This window comes from Urocampus carinirostris, chromosome 9 (assembly GCF_059441175.1).
Source record: "Urocampus carinirostris isolate Australia breed hairy pipefish chromosome 9, RoL_Ucar_1.0, whole genome shotgun sequence".
Classification (NCBI taxonomy): domain Eukaryota; kingdom Metazoa; phylum Chordata; class Actinopteri; order Syngnathiformes; family Syngnathidae; genus Urocampus; species Urocampus carinirostris.
The window spans coordinates 39909934-39929882 of record NC_142357.1 but is presented as its reverse complement, the minus strand read 5'-3'; the positions used below and the strand labels follow the sequence as shown (position 1 = coordinate 39929882).

The 19949-nt window shown below is 45.1% G+C and overlaps 3 protein-coding genes across 5 annotated transcripts in view; 1 reads left to right on the top strand and 2 right to left on the bottom strand.

The window, feature by feature from the left end:
• Positions 1 to 2013: 2013 nt before the first annotated feature.
• tsr2 (TSR2 ribosome maturation factor) lies at positions 2014 to 6509 on the bottom strand. Its single transcript, XM_088343816.1, has 5 exons — positions 6344 to 6509; positions 3786 to 3876; positions 3331 to 3422; positions 3090 to 3251; positions 2014 to 3020 (listed from the first exon to the last, which is right to left on the bottom strand). The coding sequence occupies exons 1-5, from the start codon at positions 6419 to 6421 to the stop codon at positions 2928 to 2930; spliced, it is 516 nt and encodes a 171-aa protein (XP_088199942.1). The 5' UTR covers positions 6422 to 6509; the 3' UTR covers positions 2014 to 2927.
• Positions 6510 to 7672: 1163 nt separating this feature from the next.
• Positions 7673 to 15291, bottom strand: stard15 (StAR-related lipid transfer (START) domain containing 15). 2 transcript variants are annotated; one of them, XM_088343815.1, is made up of 6 exons: positions 15166 to 15291; positions 9457 to 9604; positions 9043 to 9146; positions 8849 to 8966; positions 8724 to 8776; positions 7673 to 8218 (listed from the first exon to the last, which is right to left on the bottom strand). In XM_088343815.1, the coding sequence occupies exons 2-6, from the start codon at positions 9602 to 9604 to the stop codon at positions 8000 to 8002; spliced, it is 642 nt and encodes a 213-aa protein (XP_088199941.1). In that variant the 5' UTR covers positions 15166 to 15291; the 3' UTR covers positions 7673 to 7999. The 2 variants fall into 2 exon arrangements, with proteins under 2 accessions (XP_088199941.1, XP_088199939.1); XM_088343813.1 differs by lacking the exon at positions 15166 to 15291 and adding an exon at positions 10993 to 13123.
• The window catches only part of tgfbi (transforming growth factor, beta-induced), a 15575-nt gene continuing 9251 nt past the window's right edge, over positions 13626 to 19949 (top strand). The window contains exons 1-6 of one of the 2 annotated variants that reach the window (XM_088343811.1): positions 13626 to 13876; positions 15193 to 15291; positions 17778 to 17842; positions 18783 to 18940; positions 19006 to 19170; positions 19282 to 19428. In XM_088343811.1, the coding sequence (XP_088199937.1) occupies positions 13746 to 13876; positions 15193 to 15291; positions 17778 to 17842; positions 18783 to 18940; positions 19006 to 19170; positions 19282 to 19428 (765 nt within the window). In that variant the 5' untranslated portion in view covers positions 13626 to 13745. The remainder of the gene's footprint in view (positions 13877 to 15192; positions 15292 to 17777; positions 17843 to 18782; positions 18941 to 19005; positions 19171 to 19281; positions 19429 to 19949) is intronic. The other variant, XM_088343810.1, reaches the window with a different exon arrangement.

The following is a 19949-nucleotide window of genomic DNA, read 5'->3' as shown; positions in this document are numbered from 1 at the left end:
CTCCTTCACAATGTTCTCTGGTTGATTAATGGTATTTGGCAGGTACAGTGGGTTCTGTGGGAGTGGTGCCAGGCTGGGTGGACAAATTTAACACCCCGGGTCATTGTTTGAGGTCATGTGGCTCATTTTTCTCTTGTGTTTCTCAATATTGTTTTAGTCTTTACCAATCCATTGGCGGGCCTGGTACAGTTGGTTCCCTTTCAAATGTTGTTTTTGAAGATCAGAACCTTCTGATTATGTTAATCATCGTTTACAACCTAAACTGTTTAAATTTGGAACCAAATTGTGGGATGTTCCAGATACCTCCCTACTTACCTGTTCCACTACTCCCATTCATATCGCTCAATTGCCATACCCGTTTTGTTCAAGATAAAACTTGATATTTTGTACAGTATTATAATTCGACAACAAAAGAACATCTGAAACTTGTAAATTGTGATCATGCAAATAATAAGTTTCAAAAGGCGTGCTATACAAAGAGCTTGTGGTTGAGGGTCCAGGTTGGAGTTAAGAGGTGATGCTTGATTCAATCTCCAGTTAGCCCGATCAGAATGGAAAAGGGAGGGGTTGGGTTTAGAAGGAAGACGTCATCTTTGGAGCAGAACTACTTGTGAATACTTGTATCCTCTACTATGCATCTAAATTCACGTTGTCTGATCGAGCAAGTAGTCCGGTTATGCAACAAAACGTCTAGATAATGGAACAGGAGAATAACATCCCAGGAAAACAACATGTGCCTGTAGAATATTATGCCTACAAGCCATGAAAACGATTTATTATATAGCGACCCCCTAGTGGATTCTTTTTGTAAATGCACCTCGAAGTTCGATGTTTTTCGTGGATATTTGTCAGGAATATTTCTGGTCATCTGATCATTTTTGTTTTGTATCTCAATTTTAATTTAATTTTCAAAACTTAAAACAAACCCAGTTTTTGACTTTTCACAACAATCCAAACTAAATGAATGTGGCACCACCATTTACGTAACGATAATAACTAGATGCATTCCCCAAAAAGTACAGTATTGTTGCACTATTAAATATGACTTGTGGGATGGGGAAAAATAAACACACATTCAGAAATTGTACCTTTTGCCGGAAGTGTGCGGATTGCCACTGCTCAATGGTTACAGGATTTGGTTTGAAATGTGCAACTGACAGAACTTTGAGTTGGAAACAATACTCAACTAGATTGGGTACTTATTGAACGAGAGATGAGTGCCTCTTTCGAGCCAATAGAATAGAATAAGTGTTCCAAAAGTCTTGGGCACATTTGAAGTCCGCATATTTCTATAGCTATAAGCGGTAGAAAGTTGAAGGTTATACAATTTTAAGAGTAATGACATAAGAGTATTAGTAAGGCTATTGATTATTGTATTTTTTTTCAAAGCCATTAATTGTTCACTCAACCGGAACAGGCGTTATGTTAGCTTGGCTTTGCAGAACGTCTGGCGACTTCATTTTCCGACAGAATCGGGTTTTTGAACACAACGCTGCCAGACAGATGGATTGATTGGAAGATCTGGCCACAAGGATCCCCATCTCTCAGATCTCAAGGTCTCACAGCATATCATTTCTTTTTGAGGATGTGTGTGAAAGTATCAATGTATGTGCCCCTGATTCCAGAAGACGAGGATAAGCTGTAGGAACCGATTAACTGTTGCAGGCATTGACAATGCAATGCTGGGACGCGTTCGGCAACAATTTGTCTATAGGCTTCATGTCTGTCGTGTGACCAACAGTGCTCCCGCTTAAAATCTTTCAACGTAAGGTGTACAAGCTTTCTGAATTTACCAGATGTCTTTTTATATCCATAATTATTTCCCAGATATTCATTGTGATATGTGAGAAGACTTTTAGAACACCCTGTATTGTACAAACCACTGAAAACATTAGAAAAGAAGCGATCATTCACATTCTCGAGCACTCAAAAATGGTCTGGCATGAGGCACACAAAACCTGAATATTTTTCCACAGCATTTCAAAATGTGCACCGTTAAAGCGCAACACAAAGTAAAAGTGGTAAGAAACGGTTTTTAATCGTATCTGTGGGTCAGAAAATGTATATACATGTCAAGTGAATTATTTGATACGACATATAAATAGCTTTGCAAAGAGAGCATGGCTGTTCTTAGCTGAGGTATCCACCAACTCTGCCAAGGAAAGAAATCTCTTCTTTAGCTGGAAGAATTGAGGGTATGGGGGAAGCTGAAATGCACTCACACATACTGCTCATTAGCAAAGACATAGATGAGGCTAGAAAAGCATCTCATAGATGACCACAAAAAAGGGAAGGTTATTGTACATTTCACAAAACATTTTTTTGCATTGCTATCCTGCAATTCTTGTTCTACAGGGACAGGAGAAAAGGCCATTGACCAGTGCCTCAAACAACATCACCACATGTATTTGTAGATGTCTCTCTGCACCAAAAACTTTGAACCAGGCTAGGAGGAACATCAAGCAAAGGCCCTACCATGCCAGGAGGGTCCCTCTTGCACACGACGGGCAGGGAGCAAAGCCTGACCTTCATCAATCACATACCGAAGCTCAACGGGTAGCTCGATCTTGTTCGGTTGCCATCTTAACAAGGTTTATGTTTAGTCGTTAGGTTCGTCGACAAGCTGCAGGGCAGCAGGCGATGAAAGCTTATTGTAGACGTGGGGGCCCTCCTCAAATATGTGGCGGAATCCCACTTTTCTAAAGGAGGATTGCGACCAGAGGGCACACAAACCCCTCATAGACACTCAAAAGTGGAAAACGAGGCGACCAATTTGAGGTCCGGTTCCGGTGTGGCGAAAAGTCCCGCTGCTTTCGAGCCAAAATATGGCCGGCACTTTTTTGTGGGGTGTCAGGTGAGCAATGGCGCCGGTTCACCTGGCACGTGGACGGCCGATCCGATAAAGGCGTTTTATCCTCGGTCCCGCCTCACTTCCGCTTTCCCACCACAGTCCATCCGTCCTCGTCTTGCTGAGGCTGGCGACGTGTCGCGTTTACAGGTGCGCTTTCACACTCCATGGCCTGGACAACAAAGGCATGCATAATTAGAGGTCGAGCAAAGGAAAAAAGGCGGGCCGCGGTCACAATCACCTGACAATCGTCGTCAGAGTCAGACAAAGTGGGCGCGGCCGCCTCTTTTGCCACCTTGGCGCTCGCCGCCCGTTTCTGGTTCAGCGACTGGACAGAATCTGCTAGCTGCTGCAGCGCCCCCTGCTGCCATTGGCTGAACATCTGCATCAAGATGGCGCACACCTGGGGGCGGGCACAAGCACACTCGGACGCTCCTCATCTTTTACCTCGGCCACGTCCACAAAAAGGAGCGGGGACGTACCTGAGGCAAGCTTCCGTCCTCTGCCACCGTGTCGAACTCTTGATCCAGGAGAGTCCCCAAAAAATCTTCAACCTCGTCTCGCTCAAGGTCGGCTGATGGCAGTAAACACAATATATAATATAAAGCAATAGCAAGTTTCTATCATTCACTCAACTGAAATTTGTTTTTAAACAGGATTAAACTGATATAAGATCACGCGCAAGCCTCTACTAACCATAAACCACACTTGTTTCAAGAAGTATTGTACAGCAAAATAATATCCCAGGATTCCTGGTGTATGACACTATAATGTATCAAGATAATCTCCAATGCCATCGAAAACCTTCTCCCAGGCCACAAGTGGCCCACAGGCCTCACTTTTTACACGGGTTACATCAAAACAAAAGTTCTCCACATATCTGAAAACTGGACGGCTGATCAAGTTCAGACATTCTAATTTGCTTGTTGCTATTTACCGTTGTCGTGGAAATATTGCTGGACGACATCCACCAGCCAATCGGCTTTCTCTTTCCCGTACGTGCCTCCGAAGCCGTTGTCTACTGCCATCTGAAAGCATTAAATAAAAGGGACACCGTGTAATATTGTGTTATATTTAACAACGCGTGACAGTAGAATGGACACGCATTTGGTCTCTTTTGAAAGGGAAGACTATTGGGGAAAGCAATTCCTGCAGTTGAGTGAAGCACGGGCATCTTAACTAGAAAACAGGTGAGACAATAGAGAGAAGCCTTGCCTAGTCCCAGGTCAAAATTGATCACCATCAGACAAACTCATATTTCGAACGGCATTTCCAAAAGCGGCCATTAGAAGACCACCAGATTACAGCTTTAAAACCTTTGCAATCGTGTATTTGACTTTGGCCAATTTTTCGAAAACGTGAAAGCGTTGCATGTCTGACCTCTCTTTCCAGAGGCCAACCGCGTGTGATAACTGCGCAAATGTGTATTTATCTGACATAACACGAGACTCACCTACGGGGAGCTGACATGATTGTCGGTCAGTCTACGTTGTCGACAAACATCAATAAAGGAAATCGTCGACAATGAATTCTGTTGTTGACTATTGTCACTCACAGAGTAAGGCATGTCTACATGAATGGAACATCTCTTCTTAGAGTGGCTTACGCGCAAGCGCGTCTCCGTCTCGAGCGCTAACACACAGAAATGTCGCCGTCGTCCTCAAGTAGAAAACCTTGTAAAGCTTGGGATGTTTTAGCCAGGATACGGACAATAAACAGTACTTCAAAGTGCGCAAAGCAGACCTCGCGTTTCATTGCGGTACCAAAATGTAAAGAGTCGAAGCACCTTTTTTCCGAGTAGAGGACAGTACTGTAGTGTTTCTTTATGTTAATAGCGGCGTGTGGTGGCGCTGTGAGAGGTCATCCAGCATCCACCCAGAAGAAAACAAATCCGCTTCCTAGTTCGTGTGTAAACATTCTATACTGTATCTCCGGCGCGCTGCGAACTTTGACGTATTTATTGTTTATGATCTTGTGCATCCGTTCGATATGGTTGGTGTAAAGAAGAGGTGAGCAGTTTCTTTTGAAATGAAAGTAGAATAAGTTGAAAAAATAGTCGGAACGCTTTTTTGGCCACTTTTTACCACAGAGGAGGACATCTTAAAGCATATCTTCCAAAAGTTAAACTCAACTTTATCTGTATAGAGCATATTACTTTATGAAATGTTTAATTTTAGTACAAAACAATACAGGTTACTTATACAAGCCTTAAACACACTTATAAAAACCTTAAACATACAAAATATAGCACTGAAGCGACTTAAATTACGAACGATCGCCCGTAAGTAGGGCAGTGTCTATCATGTATTTTTCATTGAACCCATTTTTTCTCAATTTTATAATTTACCCCGTCATTAAATTTAGCTCAGGTTACATTTGACAAAAAAAAATCATGATTATGTGATCATTCAACTGATTGTTTGGATATCCAGTGTCAACTATTAAAATAGACCCTAGTTGTAGCCCCATTCTGCAGTCATATGTTTTTAGGATTTCCGTCGGTAAAAACTAAGAAATCTGCTGAAAGAAATGTATGTCGGAAACTTTCTAGCCCCAATGTGAAATAGTTGACCACTAGATGGCACTGCGTTGTATGGTACGAGCGAGAGCCAGCGATACACGGCACAGCGTGGCGGCAGGATGCCGGACAAAACACGTTGGTGATCCAAATGGGGATTCCACGGTGTCAAAGAAATACACATTCATCCACCTAGGATTTTTTTTAGAAGAATGAACATGATATGATAGTTCATGTATGTTTGACTAGTATTCTAATCAATGTTTTTTCTTTCACTGGATGAAAGTTTTTTGTATCACCAGGAGGCACTATATTTTTACACACTGTCCGTTTTACATAATTAATCTTTGTTTATACATCCGGGTCACCAACTTGTTGGAGCCAAGAGGAACATTTGAGGGCTACCAGTTTGATGCGCATTTTGAAAATAAATTTTTATTACTATGGTATTACAGTCTTATAAACAGGTTGTATTTTTTTGGGGAGTTAAAATAGGCCTAGTCAAGCACTAAAACGTTATGCCAGTTAGAATTCTAATTTCTTCGGAAATCCCAATGAGCCGTCACTGGTCAGCCATTTTCAGTAGCTGTCCGCGGGCTACTCGGGCGTTTTTGGGGGGTTACCCGATGCCCGCGGCCACCACTTTGGAGACCCATGTGCTAGATACCGTAGTGACGTAGTCGGTCTTGTTGAGCGCAAATAGGCGTTTGACATGTCAGATGTCATTAATACGGGCAATTGCAATCATTAGGAAGTCTCACGTTGGTCACAATTACGGCTCATTTATTTCATTTACTGAAATCAAGTTGAAAAACGAAGCTTGTTTTGAGTCCGCCTGAAAGCAGCTAGCCTAGCTTGGCCTAGCTTAGCCTGGCGTGTCTTAGCCTGGCGTGGCGCGTTTGACACACACTGAAGTTTTGGACTTTGCGGAAGGCGTGAAGACGAGATTCAAAAGGCAACTGGTTGGTCGACTTTACCTGCAAGACGGGCCATGCGCGCAATGCTGCTCTCACACCTTCTGTGAAAGGAGCACGTCGATCCACGGGCGACGCCATTTTCAATGCCCAGACATCAACAGTAGATCTTGATGCGTTCGATCGCTGGCTCGCAGGCTTCACTCAGACAGAAATAATCGATCCCGAGGAGATCACATTTGCTTGAAGATATCGGAGTTACTTTCCACGAAAAGTGATTTTGGTTATAAGGCCAAGTATTCTTGAAGCAGCCGAGACAGGTGGAAAATGCCTTCATGTCCCGTGCCGTCGTGTTGCCGTCTTTAACCTTTCAAATTCTGGTGATTTCTTTTGAAGGTTTGACGACGATTCATGACATAAGTCGCCGAGAAAAAAAATCACACCCCAATGGCCTATTTACAACATTCGTTTCATGTATGCATATTTTCCAAAAGTATTTTCAATGTATAATAATGGCTTTATGTTTTAACTTGGGTTATACTTTGTAAAAGTATTTCAATACTCAAATGAGCAGCGGTACTTTCTTCAGCCTGCAAATCATTTGTCAGGGTACGTTATCACATTCACTGGGGACCTGAACAATGACCCAAAAGGGCCTGAATTATGATTTTAAAACGACTGTGAAAAGAAAAACTACCCCAAAAAAAAATAGTTTCAAATAAACATCAACCAAAAAAATGACTCGATCGTAAAGCGACTGAAAAATGACTGGAGAATGATCAACAAAACAACAATAAAAGCGACCAAAAACCCCACTCAAATAAAAAGTTTAAAAAATGTTCAAATACCAGACTAAAAAGGACCAGAAACAAATGAAACAAACGACCCAAAAAAGGACCAAAGATTTATCCCCAAAAAATGAATGAGGACTCAAAAACAACTGATTAAATGACCCCCAAAGGACTAAAAATATTACAAAATGACATCAAATAAATGACGTCAGTAAAAGGACCGAAAAACAAGTGAATAAACGACCCCCAAATAGACTTTGAAATGACCCCAAAAGACTTCAAAACAGAGGAGAAAACAACTTCAAAATGATTTTCAAACCAGCCCTAAAACCCGACATAAAAATACTTGAAAAATGCCTTGAAAACGAGCCGACAAACGAGCAAAGCGTTCCGCGTATCGTCCCTTAATCCCCTCGCAACATTCATCGCAGCCTGTTTGAGCGCTCCCTTCTCCACGTTATTTGCGTTCGCTCGTGCTGAGCTTTTTGACATTTTCTTGGCCCGCGTGTCGTTTAGAGATCGGGGCATGCGGTCGCGGCGCTCCGTTCGAGCCTTTTTACGACGAGGGGCCAGACAAAGAAACGGGATTTGACTAGAAAGCAAAGCTTGCGGATGGAAAAAGTGGCCGCCGCTTTATTTGGGGCCCACAAGGTCAACATCACAAAGACAAAAAAAAACAAGACGAGAGATGCTAGGTCTGGAAAAACGGAGACGGTAGCCGCTAGTTGCGGCGGTCGTCTTTTTCAAAACCAAGACGCTAGACTCTAGTCCTAGAAAAACAAAAGACGTTAGCCGCTAGGTGCCGTCCTTGTCAAAATAAACACTCCGGATGCTCGGTCAAGAAAAACAAAAACATTCGTTTCTATTTTCGGTCGTTGTCAACGGAAGACGCTAGAGGCTAGGTCTGGAAAAACAAAGACGTTAGGCGCTAGTTGCGGTCATCTTCATCGTCGTCGCTACGGTTGTCCTCGTGCAGTTTGCTCTCGTCGATATTTTCCAGCGAATCGGCGCGTTGCAGCGTTAGCTCGGAGACGCTAACGCTAGGTAAGGCGTTTTGTTCCGGGAACAACCACGGCTTTAAGTGCGGATCGTGAGTGCGCTTCCATTCCGGATACTTCTGAGACGCTTTGTAGATTTTTCTCATTGCCTAAAAAGACACAAAAGACTTTAGGGACTCGCCATCGGGGAAGAGAATAGCTTTAGGCGCCGGCTCTTTCACGGGTGTCCGACATGAGCCGGTTCCCCACCAGTCGCAAGATAGCTAATAAATGGAGAGATCTTTTTGAAGTATGTTTCTGAAATAGCTAACAGCTTTGTGTTCTATTTCAATCATTTGTAGTGTTGTTCATTGTACATTTCAGTTTTACCGTTTTGGATTAAAGTGGAGTTTGGATGCTGATCTTGACTCCACCTCATTGCCTGGACTTATCCACAGCTATTCTTTTGTAGCTCAATGTTTTTGATGAATATCACTGAATTTGCTCATCGCTTTGTGTTTTTTGTCGATGGTTTGTGGGGTCGGACTCACAGTGTTTCTAATGCAGGTTTCAGTTTTACTCTGTTTCGGATGAAAGTGGCGCTGGAGTCAGCACTTTTCCCTATTGCTTAAATTGTGTAGCACATAGACAAGGAGAGCAGAAGACTTGCTTTACCTTTGGAGCCACAAACTGCGAGGCTCTGTTCACCACCCATTTTGGTAAAGAACCTGCAAAGGCAAGAAAGGACGGGCTTCAACTTTTTTGGTTTCTCTGAACTTTTCGGGTGTTGTTGCGGTCACCTCGGGGATCCAGCTGAGTCAGATAGTACAAACTGGAACTTTGGCTTCCGCCGCTCTGGACAAAGTATCCGGTGAGCAAGGAAACGGCTCGGACAAAGTCCTTTTTCGGAGGATGTTCCTGCGTAAACAGACGGAGGTTTTCAAGGACGCCACGAAAGTCCTCGAAAGTCGGAGATGCCGGCGGGAATATTTACGGCGTGCTTGACGGAGAAGTTGATGATCAGGAAGTCGCCGCCCAGAGGGAGCCAAGACCTCAAGGTCACAAAGTCACGATTCTTCAGCGGACTGGGACACCTCCCTACAATACAAACGTTTTTTACGTCACTTGCCTCGGAAGGCCACTTTGGCGTTTCCCATGCTAACGCTAAGCCGGAGAACCGCTTGAAGGAAGTCCCTCACTGGCCGAGTTCGCCCGTCAAACCTTCTTCAAAATGTCCAGAGGGCCGGAGGACCAACGAAAGCCACAAAAGTCGAGGGAAAGCATGCGAGGGGGTTGCTTTTCTTGCAAGTCCACGAGAGATTCGGGCTTTCTCGAAGGCAAAGCTAAGACGAGCATCGAATGCGCCGAGCGCTCGCGACGCTTTGCGTCCGTGCTCGGATGTACTTACAGGAGTAGTATCCGACGTCGGCGTTGACGGTCAGCCTTCCGATGTCGTAAGCGTCGATCATGTTCGTGTCCCATTTGCGGCGGTATTTGCCGTCGTGCAGGACGTCGTAGAGCGTCTCGGCGCTAACGCCCTTGCACGACATTTTCATCTGAAAAAAAAGACAAAATCAGTGAGCCAATGGTAGCGAACGCTAGCTAACATTAGCGGTAGTGACTGTCGTGGAGTTATGTCCTACACAGTCTCCATGCTGATGCCATCGGGCGACAATTTCATCTGGAAAAAAAAAACAGTGAGGGAACATGAGCCGTCCTTTACGTCCGCGGTGAAACAGAATCGCGGAGCCTCATTCAAAATTGACAACGCGTCTCTCTTGGCTTCAACCTTAACGTCCGTCTGCCTGACACATTTCGTATCAAAGGCACTCGAAATGAGAACATAAACGCATTCATGGATTTTCAGCTTCAACTAAAGCCTCGGATAAGAAATTCCAACATGTTCTTCCAACCTGAAAGCCTTTCTTTTGACTCAATCTCCTAGCTTACAAAGCAGATCTGCCCTAAAGGGGTGAAAATTCAAGTACAGCAACACAATTGAGCAAAAACAATCAGAAATGATTAAAAAAAAAACAATCACGATATGACAAAAAATGACCAAAAAGCAAACAAAAAAAGATCCAAAAAATAGGAAACGGCCGTGAAACAAGCCAAGACTGACTGAAAAACAGACCTAAATGGACCCAAAAAACAAGCAGAAAATGAACATAAAAATGATCAAAGAAACAACCAGAGTACGACACAAATTGACCAAAAGTGGCCAAAAAAACTCAAACAAAAGGTGACCATGAAAACAACCAAAATATTGCAAAAATGACCAACCCCCCCAAAAAATACAAAAACCAACCAGAGTATGAGAAAAAATGACCAAAATAAGACTGAAAGTGACCAAAAACACAATGAAAATGTGACTAAGAAAATGACCAGAATATTAAAAATAACAATAGTACAACAAAGAAACGAACAAAAATAACTAACATATGACAAAAAATGACCAATAAAGAATCACCAACTTTAACCTTTAGTAGACATAACAAATGAGGAGAGAAGATATGAATGGATTTCGAACACGCAAAGAGAACAGGGGAGTACTGTACCAAACCCCCAGATAAGAAATTCCAAGTCGTTCTAAAGGCCCTCCAAGGAGCCATTTCCTCTTATGAAATCTTAAAAAAGCAGATCAATTGGCGCGGAATCAAAGCGCAGCAACAGGATAGACCGATATATGATGTCAACTGTGCATAATAGTCAAAACGACAAACAGGAAGCAAAATCACAAACAAGTGTGCGCAATATTGATAGACAAAATGAAGACCAACCTTGGCAATTTTAGCAAACTTTGTTGCAGGCGTCCCACGATAAAACCTCAAGAATTCCCCTTCTCATAGAACAGAGATAACGAAACTACGAGTAGTTTTGAATAGAGAATAAAGGATCAGTCGGAAGCGGACGGGTGCTGCTGTTTTTGTTAGCGCGCCCTCACCTTAATCTTGTGGACGCCGTGGCCGTCGTCGGGGCGGCACCAGACGGTGATCGCCCCCTTGTGGTAGCTCCTGGACCAGCCTTGACTGTTCAGACACTGTTCCTTGAAGGAGGCGAAGTCCGAGTCGTCCGGGATCTGAACCGACATCTGGACCGCTTGACGAACCTTTGTCCCGCTTCGACTTTTTCTGCCGTCTTCTATTCTGTCTTCTACTGCCTTTCCTGGCTTTTTCTGCTGTCTTCTTTTGCCTTTCCTACGGTGTTTTCAACTGGTGTCTTCTATCCTGTCTTCTACCGTGTTTCCCGGTGTCCTCTAGTGTGTTGTATTCTGTTCTGCGTTTCTATCGCGTTTTTTGGTGTCTTCTATTCTGTCTTATTCAGTGTTTCCTGCAGCCTTTTTCAACCGCAAGTTTTCTACCGCATTTTTTGGTGTTTTCTAGTGCGCTTTAGTTTTTCTTCTTCCGCGTTTTCTACCGCGTATTCTGGCGTCCTCTAATGTCTTCTATTTTGTCTTCTTCCACGTTTTCTATCGCTTTTTCTTGTATCTTATTTTACATCTTCTCCCGCGTTTCTGGTGTCTTCTGTGACGTCCTGTACTGCGTTTTCTGGTGTCCTCTACCGTGTTTTCTATCTGCCTTCTCTGTTCCTTCTAGAGAGTCTGGTCGTGTTTTTAGGCGTCTTCTACCGCGTTCCCTGTCGTTTTCGATCGCGTGTTCTACTGCATTTTCTAACGTGGTCTGGAGTCCTTTAGCGCCTTTTCTACCGCGTCTGGTGTGGACCAGGTGTCGCTTTCAGGTGAGTTTCAGGTGTCCTGACGTCAGGGGTCACGTGATTGGCATGCCACCAATGGGCTGGCGCCTGCCCCCAAAAAAACAGCTGCCGTTTTTGGTTGCCGGGGTGATTCCCCTCTTGCATTTTGTCACCGAGCTGTCAAATATGCCCGAGAGCCGTCAGCTGACACTCGAGGCCCCTCGATCGGAGGAAGGCATTTCGCATTTTGATGACGGGGTCTAATAAGTCGATTCTTTTCAATATTGGATACCTGCCAAGGAGACGGCATCGGATGCCACTTCCTTATTTTGACTGTTATACCTCACTATTGCTGGTTGTTTTAACCATTATGCACTGTTGGCATCATTGAAATCGGCTGATCATCTTCTTCTTTCCTGAATTCCACATCTTTTAGCACACATCTCCTTTTCGTAACCTTAGAGATTTAATAATGAAATGATCAGACCAGCTTCCAAGTCAAGTCTCATTTCTTTGTCTAGTGGCCTTAGCCCTTGAATCAAGTCCCAAGAATGTAGCTGTGTGTTAAGTTTTGGACACCTGCAAAGGAGATTGAGTTGTTTTGACGATTAGCGTAGTCTTGACTCTTGTGTTTGTCAATATTGGCCAATCATGCTTCTGTTTTTATGATCGGCCAATCGCATTGCTGTTCTCAGGGAAAATCTTCTTTTGTCGCCTAGGATATGTCATAGAAAGAAAGGACTCGAGGGAGGGCTTTTAGAACAGGTTTGACTTTCTTATTTGAGGTTTGATTTCTCTCCTGTTCTCTGAACTCCTAAACTTCTGTGTGTCCCTCTTTTTTTAGGGAGTTTTTTGTTTCCATCAACCTGATGTAGAGGTCCCAAGGACTGTGCCACATCGACGAGCGAGGTCCTCCAATTTACATTTAACAGCCCGAGTCATCCTCAGGTAGGATCTTTAGACCACCTTGATCGGGTCTCGCGGTCAATGGATCCGTCGATCAAATGTCCCTTGGCTTTCGTTCTTTTCAAGTCGACTGGACAGAATTGGGACAGCAACTTGGAATTTATTTGCGTAGCCTTCCGTTTGTTGGATACGAGCGGTGATGCGGAGGTTTGTGTTGAATGTGAAGTTGCCTTACACATCAATACAACGTAAAGAACACAGTAGCTTTTTTTGGGGAGTGGAATTATCCATTGATCAAAGTGGATAAAGGCAGGACCTCCTCAAAAATAGTTGGTGATAGCATGAGCAGTATAACGACCGTCTCTCCTTTTTACTCGGCGAGGAAACCGAGGCGCTAGTGAAGATGTCTTCTGGCTCGCCCGGACCCAAGCGCCGCTGCAGATAGACCGACAGCCCCATTGCAGCCGAATGCAGCAGCTTTCTGAGGTGTTGAGCAGCGTTGGGGAATAATAATCTTACGTTCATTTTGCAGTAACTGGTAATCTAACCGGAGATATTTCCACTGTCATTGTTACTGACGGTCAAAAGCGCCGCCTTACGCCGAATAAAGAGATTTTCCGTCGTCTTCCGAGTTCTTAACATCACGTCTTTTGGGATCACCACACCGTTCGAAATGGTGACCGGCATAGAGTCTAAAAGCGATCACAAATGCAGTATTGACGACGGTGCGACAAGTTCTTTCTCAAGTCACAGAAAACGAGTTCCTTTCGACCGGAGAGGAGTTCGGTGACTTGTCGGAAGAAGTGGTGAGGAACCGGAACGCCTTACTTTTTTCAAGTAACGCGGTGTCGACAGGCGCACCTCGAAGCCGAGCTCTTTGCTTGGAATCGGGGGGGGCGGGGAGATTTTAGAGGAAGGGGAGAATGGAATGAGAGGAGAGGGGCGTGCTCAGCCAAGAAACGAGGTCTTGTTCCCCTCCTGGGTCTCCGCCCAGCGAGCGAGGGAGAGGAGGAAGTCTCACCGAGCCGTCGACGAGTCCGAGTGGCAAAAGCAACAAAGAGGAGGAGGAAAAGTTGTTGGCGTTTTTGGGCCGAAAAGATGAAGTGTGTCGGGGGGCTGCTCGCCGCCGTCTTCTTGCCGTTTTTTTGCGGCTGCTGGCGTTCGAGCGCCGCGCGCTCGCCCTACCAGGCCGTCCTGCAGCACAGCCGCGTCCGGGGACGACAGCAAGGGTGAGTGCTAAATGGCGGCAAAACAAGAGAGCGGAGGTGCCGCGGCACCCCGACTCGCTCGACGGCAGAGGAACGCTTGTCAAAGTGGTAAAAAGGGAGCGGGGGTCTCGCTCGCAACTCCCAGAAAAGTCACGGCTTACGAGCAAGGGCGGAGTTTTGGTCCGGACAGAGGGGACCTGTCCCTGACACTATCGAGACATCGCTCTTTTGTCCCGGTTTCAGCTTCGGGGCTCTTATCTTTCTCCCGTTCCGCTCGCAACCGCGTCCAAACATCATTCGGTCATTGAAATAAGTCGTCCATAAATCGACAACCCCGGGTTCTCAAACGGGAGCCGAGAATTCAATCGTATCCAAATCCAATGGACTGAACCGTTTCAAGGCAGTGGAGTACTGTTTTTGACTGGAGCCTTTGATATTTGCGCCTCTTTATGTAGGAAGAGTTCTCAAATCAGGCTGGCACAGTCCTCGCTATATTACGGGATGGTTTGTCCCCTCCCATGCCAAAACCAAACCTATGCCCTTAAATTCCAGGTCATATTCATCAATACCGATCCAATTTGTCATCATTGTCCCTTTTAAGAATAAATACGATTTTAGGCTCTCAAATATTTGATTCTAGAATGCACATCTTAACAATGGGGGTGTCCCTCCAAAGTTCAAGGTACCTTATTTTCTCCATTAAGTATTAACAATTCCTAACGGAGTTCAAAGAGCCTTTATCATTTTTCCCTACTTTTTATCAGAGATGTTCGGGATTTGCAACACGGGGGTGGAGTGTGATTTTGTGTTGGTCCTTTTTTAAATAGAGACCAAATGGCAAAACCCCGAAAAGATGAAAAAAGACGAGTTCATTCAAGCGAATCTAAGATATGCGCGCGCGACATGAAGACTTTCTTTTTTTGAAAATATTGTCTGTTGCAACAGATGTCCAGGTTTTTGTTAAGGATTAGTCATGTTTACATGTATTGGTTGCAGCATGTTGGTCTTTACAGGGTGATATTTTTTTTCAAGTGTTGATGTAAATTTGTGGCGTTGCCACACTAGCAGACCACTTTCAGATTCCACTTCTTGTTTGCCTCCTTCGTTTTAAGCTCCTGTTGACCTGTTTTCTGCTTGGGCGGCAAGATGCGGCAGGCCAGCCAGTGGCCAGACAAGAGGAAGGTGCTCAAAGTCTGCCTGTCAGTCAACTCATTGACAGGGAGACTTTTAGCCTATGACTTTCTATTTATGTCTTTTTCATACATTTATTTACAGAAAGTGGACTTTATGTGTTACGCCCGAGTACTTACTTACTACTCGCGTGTCGCCCCCTTCAGGCCGAACGTGTGCGCCATGCAGCAGCCGCGAGGCAGCGATAAGAAATATTTGGCCAACTGCAAGCAATGGTACCATCGCAAGATCTGCAACCAACCTACGTGAGTAGCCACGCCCCCTCCAGGGGTCAAAGTGCAAACTCGGCAACAAGTCTATGCGAGTAGCCACGCCCCCTCCAGAGCTCAAAGTGCAAAATGAGCAACAAGTCGATGCGAGTAGCCACGCCCCCTCCAGAGGTCAAAGTGCACGTACGGCCAAAGAAGCTCAAATCGCAAAGAGCAAAAGGCGTCTCCGGGTGAAATTGGACCCGGACGGCTTCAAAAGCCGGCCACGTTTTGTGTCGCCTGGGAAAAAAAACAAGAACGCGTACGTCATACGTCAATTCCGGAGCGCGAGCCGCAATTTTTTGCTGTGAATTTGCGAAAAAAAGGTTTTCCTTTTGGCATCACAGTGAAATAGAGCGATCTTCTCTTTTTGACAACACATGGGCTCTAAACACACACAAAGGGGGAAACGTCTGAAAACATTTAGGACGCCCTTCTTGAGTTGAAATTATTTGTAAATGCTCTGCATTTTCAGGTCACTGAAAATTGCCCACAGCGCTTTACAATGTGCTTCACACTTACTCATTCACACACACACACACACCGATAGCGACGTCGGCCACGCAAGGTGCCTATCTCGGTGTCTTGCCCAAGGACACTTCGACTTTTAACTCGGAGGAGCGGGGAATCGAACCTGCGGCCTCTCGGCCTCTAGACAACTCAAATGAACTGTTAGGATAAAAGCAAAAACCAAAAAATATATCTATGATAAACACATAAAACACAAAAAATATTCATAGCAAAATTAGAAAATAATATTTTTAACTCATTTTTTCATCATTTATGTTTTTAATTATACTTATTAGAAAAAAATAAATATCAAATTGAGTGCTTAAAACAGGAACCCAATGTTTTATTTCACCTCAATTCCAAAAAGCATAACACTCTCCATAATTGTTAAAACGAGACGAATGCGGCGACGGTATAATTCTACGACAAAAACGGCGATCGTAGAAAAATACTGTGAAAGAAATACCGCGAAATACTACAGAAATTGAACGACATTATTACTGCAGAAATACAATTACAGTACAATAATACAACAAGAAATCAACCACAGAAATGGAAAAACACTGAAGAAATACTCGAAAAATAGGCAACCGCAGTAATACTACAAAATATTACAGAAATACCACTATGAAAATTTGATGTGATACTACAAAACTAAATATCAATGGAAGTACTTAAAACAGGGTCCTGATATATGATTTTGCTGCCATTTCCAAACCAATTTAAGGAAACCAATCTAGTTCCAAATAAATATAAAAAGAAAAATAAGAAACACGTATTTATCAGGAGAAAAATAGAAAGCGATGCGGCCCCCGACTCCTAGAGTTTTACCCACCCTTGGGAAGTAGGGTTAAATAGACTCAGTCAATGTGACTAGAAAATCACAATGACACAACGGCTCTGCGGGCACCTCGGCTGTCCGAACCCCTGCTCTAAAGAGTGGGAATTATTATGGACAGGTGGGTGGCTATTGGAACACACCTGTGCCGCCCGGCGCCCCCTAGTGGAAGGAAGCGCACCCGACCCCAACATAAGCGGAGCTTTTTGCATCCCGTTTGTGAAATGGCCTGCCACTTCCTGTTTGGGAGGCTTGGAATGTTCCACCAGGGGAACTCGAAGGGGGTCGTTCGACTTCGTCGAGGTTAAAAAAAAAGGCATTCAGTAGAATTTTCTTGTTTGTGTGAGCCCCCCCCCCCTTTCCCCCCCAGCAGGATTTCCTTTTTTTTTCCATTCCCGTAGCGTTGGCCAGGTTGTTTGCATCTTTACGAGTTTCATCTCAACAGGAAATGGAGCCTTCAAGCCTCCAGCTGGATCCCATCTTTTCCAGTCAGCGTCAGTGAGGGGGGTGGGCTGTCAAGGATACGGCGAGAGGGGGAGCAAAAAAAAAAGCACAACTCGTCACAGTCTGCACTATTTTCTGTATCTTTCTCTCCCACTCTCTCACCCTTCTCTCTCGATTGTCCCGGTTCTTATTTCCACCCGACACCTGGTGTGACTCGTCCCGATTACCCTCCTATCACACCTCTATCTTTTCACGGGTCGAACACTCTTCTGCCTCGGCTCAGCGCGAGTTGTTTTTTTCCCGGCGGACCTCGACAACTTTCCTAACCGCGAGTACCGTCCGCCTAATCCTCGGTCCGTCTCCTTCTCCGAGCGCGTTCGCCGGATTACCGAGCTCTCGCCCGCTTTTAAGACCGGTCCCGACTTCCCGTGCACCCAAGCCTGCCCTGAATAAAAACATTCATGACTGCACTAGTCTGTGTTTTTGTACGCCACCCCGGGTGGGTCTTTGACACCACCTGAGCAGCGTCTGCATCCATCTGCCGAGGCGGACCACGGTTTCTCTTGAATTGGACGTCCTGCCTTTCTACAGCAACCTGAGGGCTAGCAAAGTCCACACCATCGCAAGCATAGTGTTGGGGTTACCGTGATAATCGATCGGATTCTACTCTTTTGTACAATGTTGTGTACAGGGTGGTGACTTACGAATGCTGTCCGGGTTACGAGAAGATTCCCGGAGAGAGGGGCTGCCCTGCAGGTGAAACCTCTTGACGACTTTACACTTTAGTCATGGATTTTAGACAGGACTCAAAATAGAAAATTCCAATCTGTTTTAACAGTCCTTTCCCAAAAAGCACAGCAACATGAGTGGCTGACAATGATGGAAAGAGTTCATAATAGTCAAACTAACAAATACCTGTGGAATACTAGTTAAAATAAGAAACCAGCATCCTGAACCCCTCATGAATAGAATAGAATATACCTTTATTGTCATTGTTACAAAATGGGTTAACATATTGTGATAACGAAATTGGGCATGACACTCCAGTTTCACACATTCACAGTGAGGTAAAGAAACCAAGAAGATGAGGAACAGAGAAGATAAGGTTATAAAACAAGGAGGATAAGGATGTAGTTTTCATTGACACAATATTTACACAAAGAAATGACGGCATGTAGGATGTTACATACGGTTTGGTATGGTAAGGCTTGTGCAATATGCATTTGGTGCAAAAATAGTCAACATAGTGCAAAAAAAATAGTCAACATTGTGCAAGGTGAGCAGTAAACCTAGTGCAGTCAACATTGTGCAAGAAACATAGACCTGAGTACCATTTTACCTTCGTATGAGGTAGTGCGTTTTCAGTTTTTTGTGTGTTTAGGGTGGTAATGGCTCTGAGAAAGAAACTGTCTCTGAGTCTGTTTGCCCCCCATAGTCAGGTAAACGCCTTGCATGTCTGCCTCTGGTCATCGCTGTGTAAGGGAATGGGTAAGAGAAGCACATTCTAAAGTGCTTTGAGAGGTCTTCGGGGACTTGACTAGCGTGATATAAAACAAAGAGAATTTACCATTTGTCCAGTAGCAAAAACGAAATCGAACGATCGCCTCTCGTCCGTCCTCTGAACTTTGGCCGGTCTTCGGTCCTTTAATGAGACGAGTTTGCCGGCTAAAGTTCTGCTCCTCGGACCGGTTTGCAGCTCAGCCCTTGGTGGACATCTACCAGACGGTCGGTGCGGTGGGCGCCACCACCACCAGGATGTACGCCGACCGAGCTCAGCTGAGGGCCGAAATCCAGGGACCCGGGAGCTTCACCTTCTTCGCGCCCAGCAACCAGGCTTGGGCCGCGCTGCCCACCGTAGGTTCGGGTTTTGGGTCGGATCCGCCCCGGTTTTTTTGGACACGTTGGGTTGCGTTTGGCAGGAAATCCTGGACGCTCTGGTGAGCAACGTGAACATCGAGCTGCTGAACGCGCTCCACTACCACATGATCGGTCGGCGCTTGACCACGGAAGAGCTCAAGCACGGCTCGTCCTTCGCCTCCATGTACCAGGACTTCCCCGTCCACGTGCACCATTACTCTAACGGGGTGAGCGTGCACTCCTATGCCAGGACTGCCGCTAAGTTCAGCCGGTTGTAGAACTCGCGCGCACGCCTCCGCCGGGACCGCCGCTTACATGAAGTCGCTCGCCCCCTTTAGATCGTGACGGTGAACTGCGCCCGTCTGATCAAGCCGGACCAGCACGCCACCAACGGCATCGTCCACGTGGTGGACCGCGTCATCACCGCCGTTTCCGGTAACGTGCAGACGTTCGTCGACGTGGACGACGACCTGGAGACGCTACGCGTAAGTGCCCCCTAGTGGCAGGAGGGCGCAGGTCACTTGTACTTTTTATCCATGTTTGGTTCGACATCTTGGAAGGAAATGTGCCTTTCTCTACTTCTGTAGTGGTACAAACACTGAAGCGTAGTAGTTCGGTTGAGGTATTTTATTACAAAGAACAAGAAAAATGTAAGGTTCAGCCTGAACCTTAGCGTGGTTGATTTATCTTACACGCTGCCTATACTAAATATTAGAAGCATGATATTGCATATTTTCGAACCTTTTACCAGATGATGCAGAAAAGATTGAATAGAGAGCTGCGTAGCTTTTATTAGCATGACGTGGAAGGAATCCGTCTTATACTTCTACTTTCTTGGCGGCCCACACACGCAGGGGGGCGACTCGGCCTCTTCAATGTGCCTTTGAGACTCAAAGGTCCTAACTGGTTCAAACTGAATAATGTGTGCAAGAGTGCTCTTAGAAAGGAAAGCGCCAAGCAAGGACAAGTCACAGCCTTCGAGCGTCTCTGCTCAAGTCTTCAATTT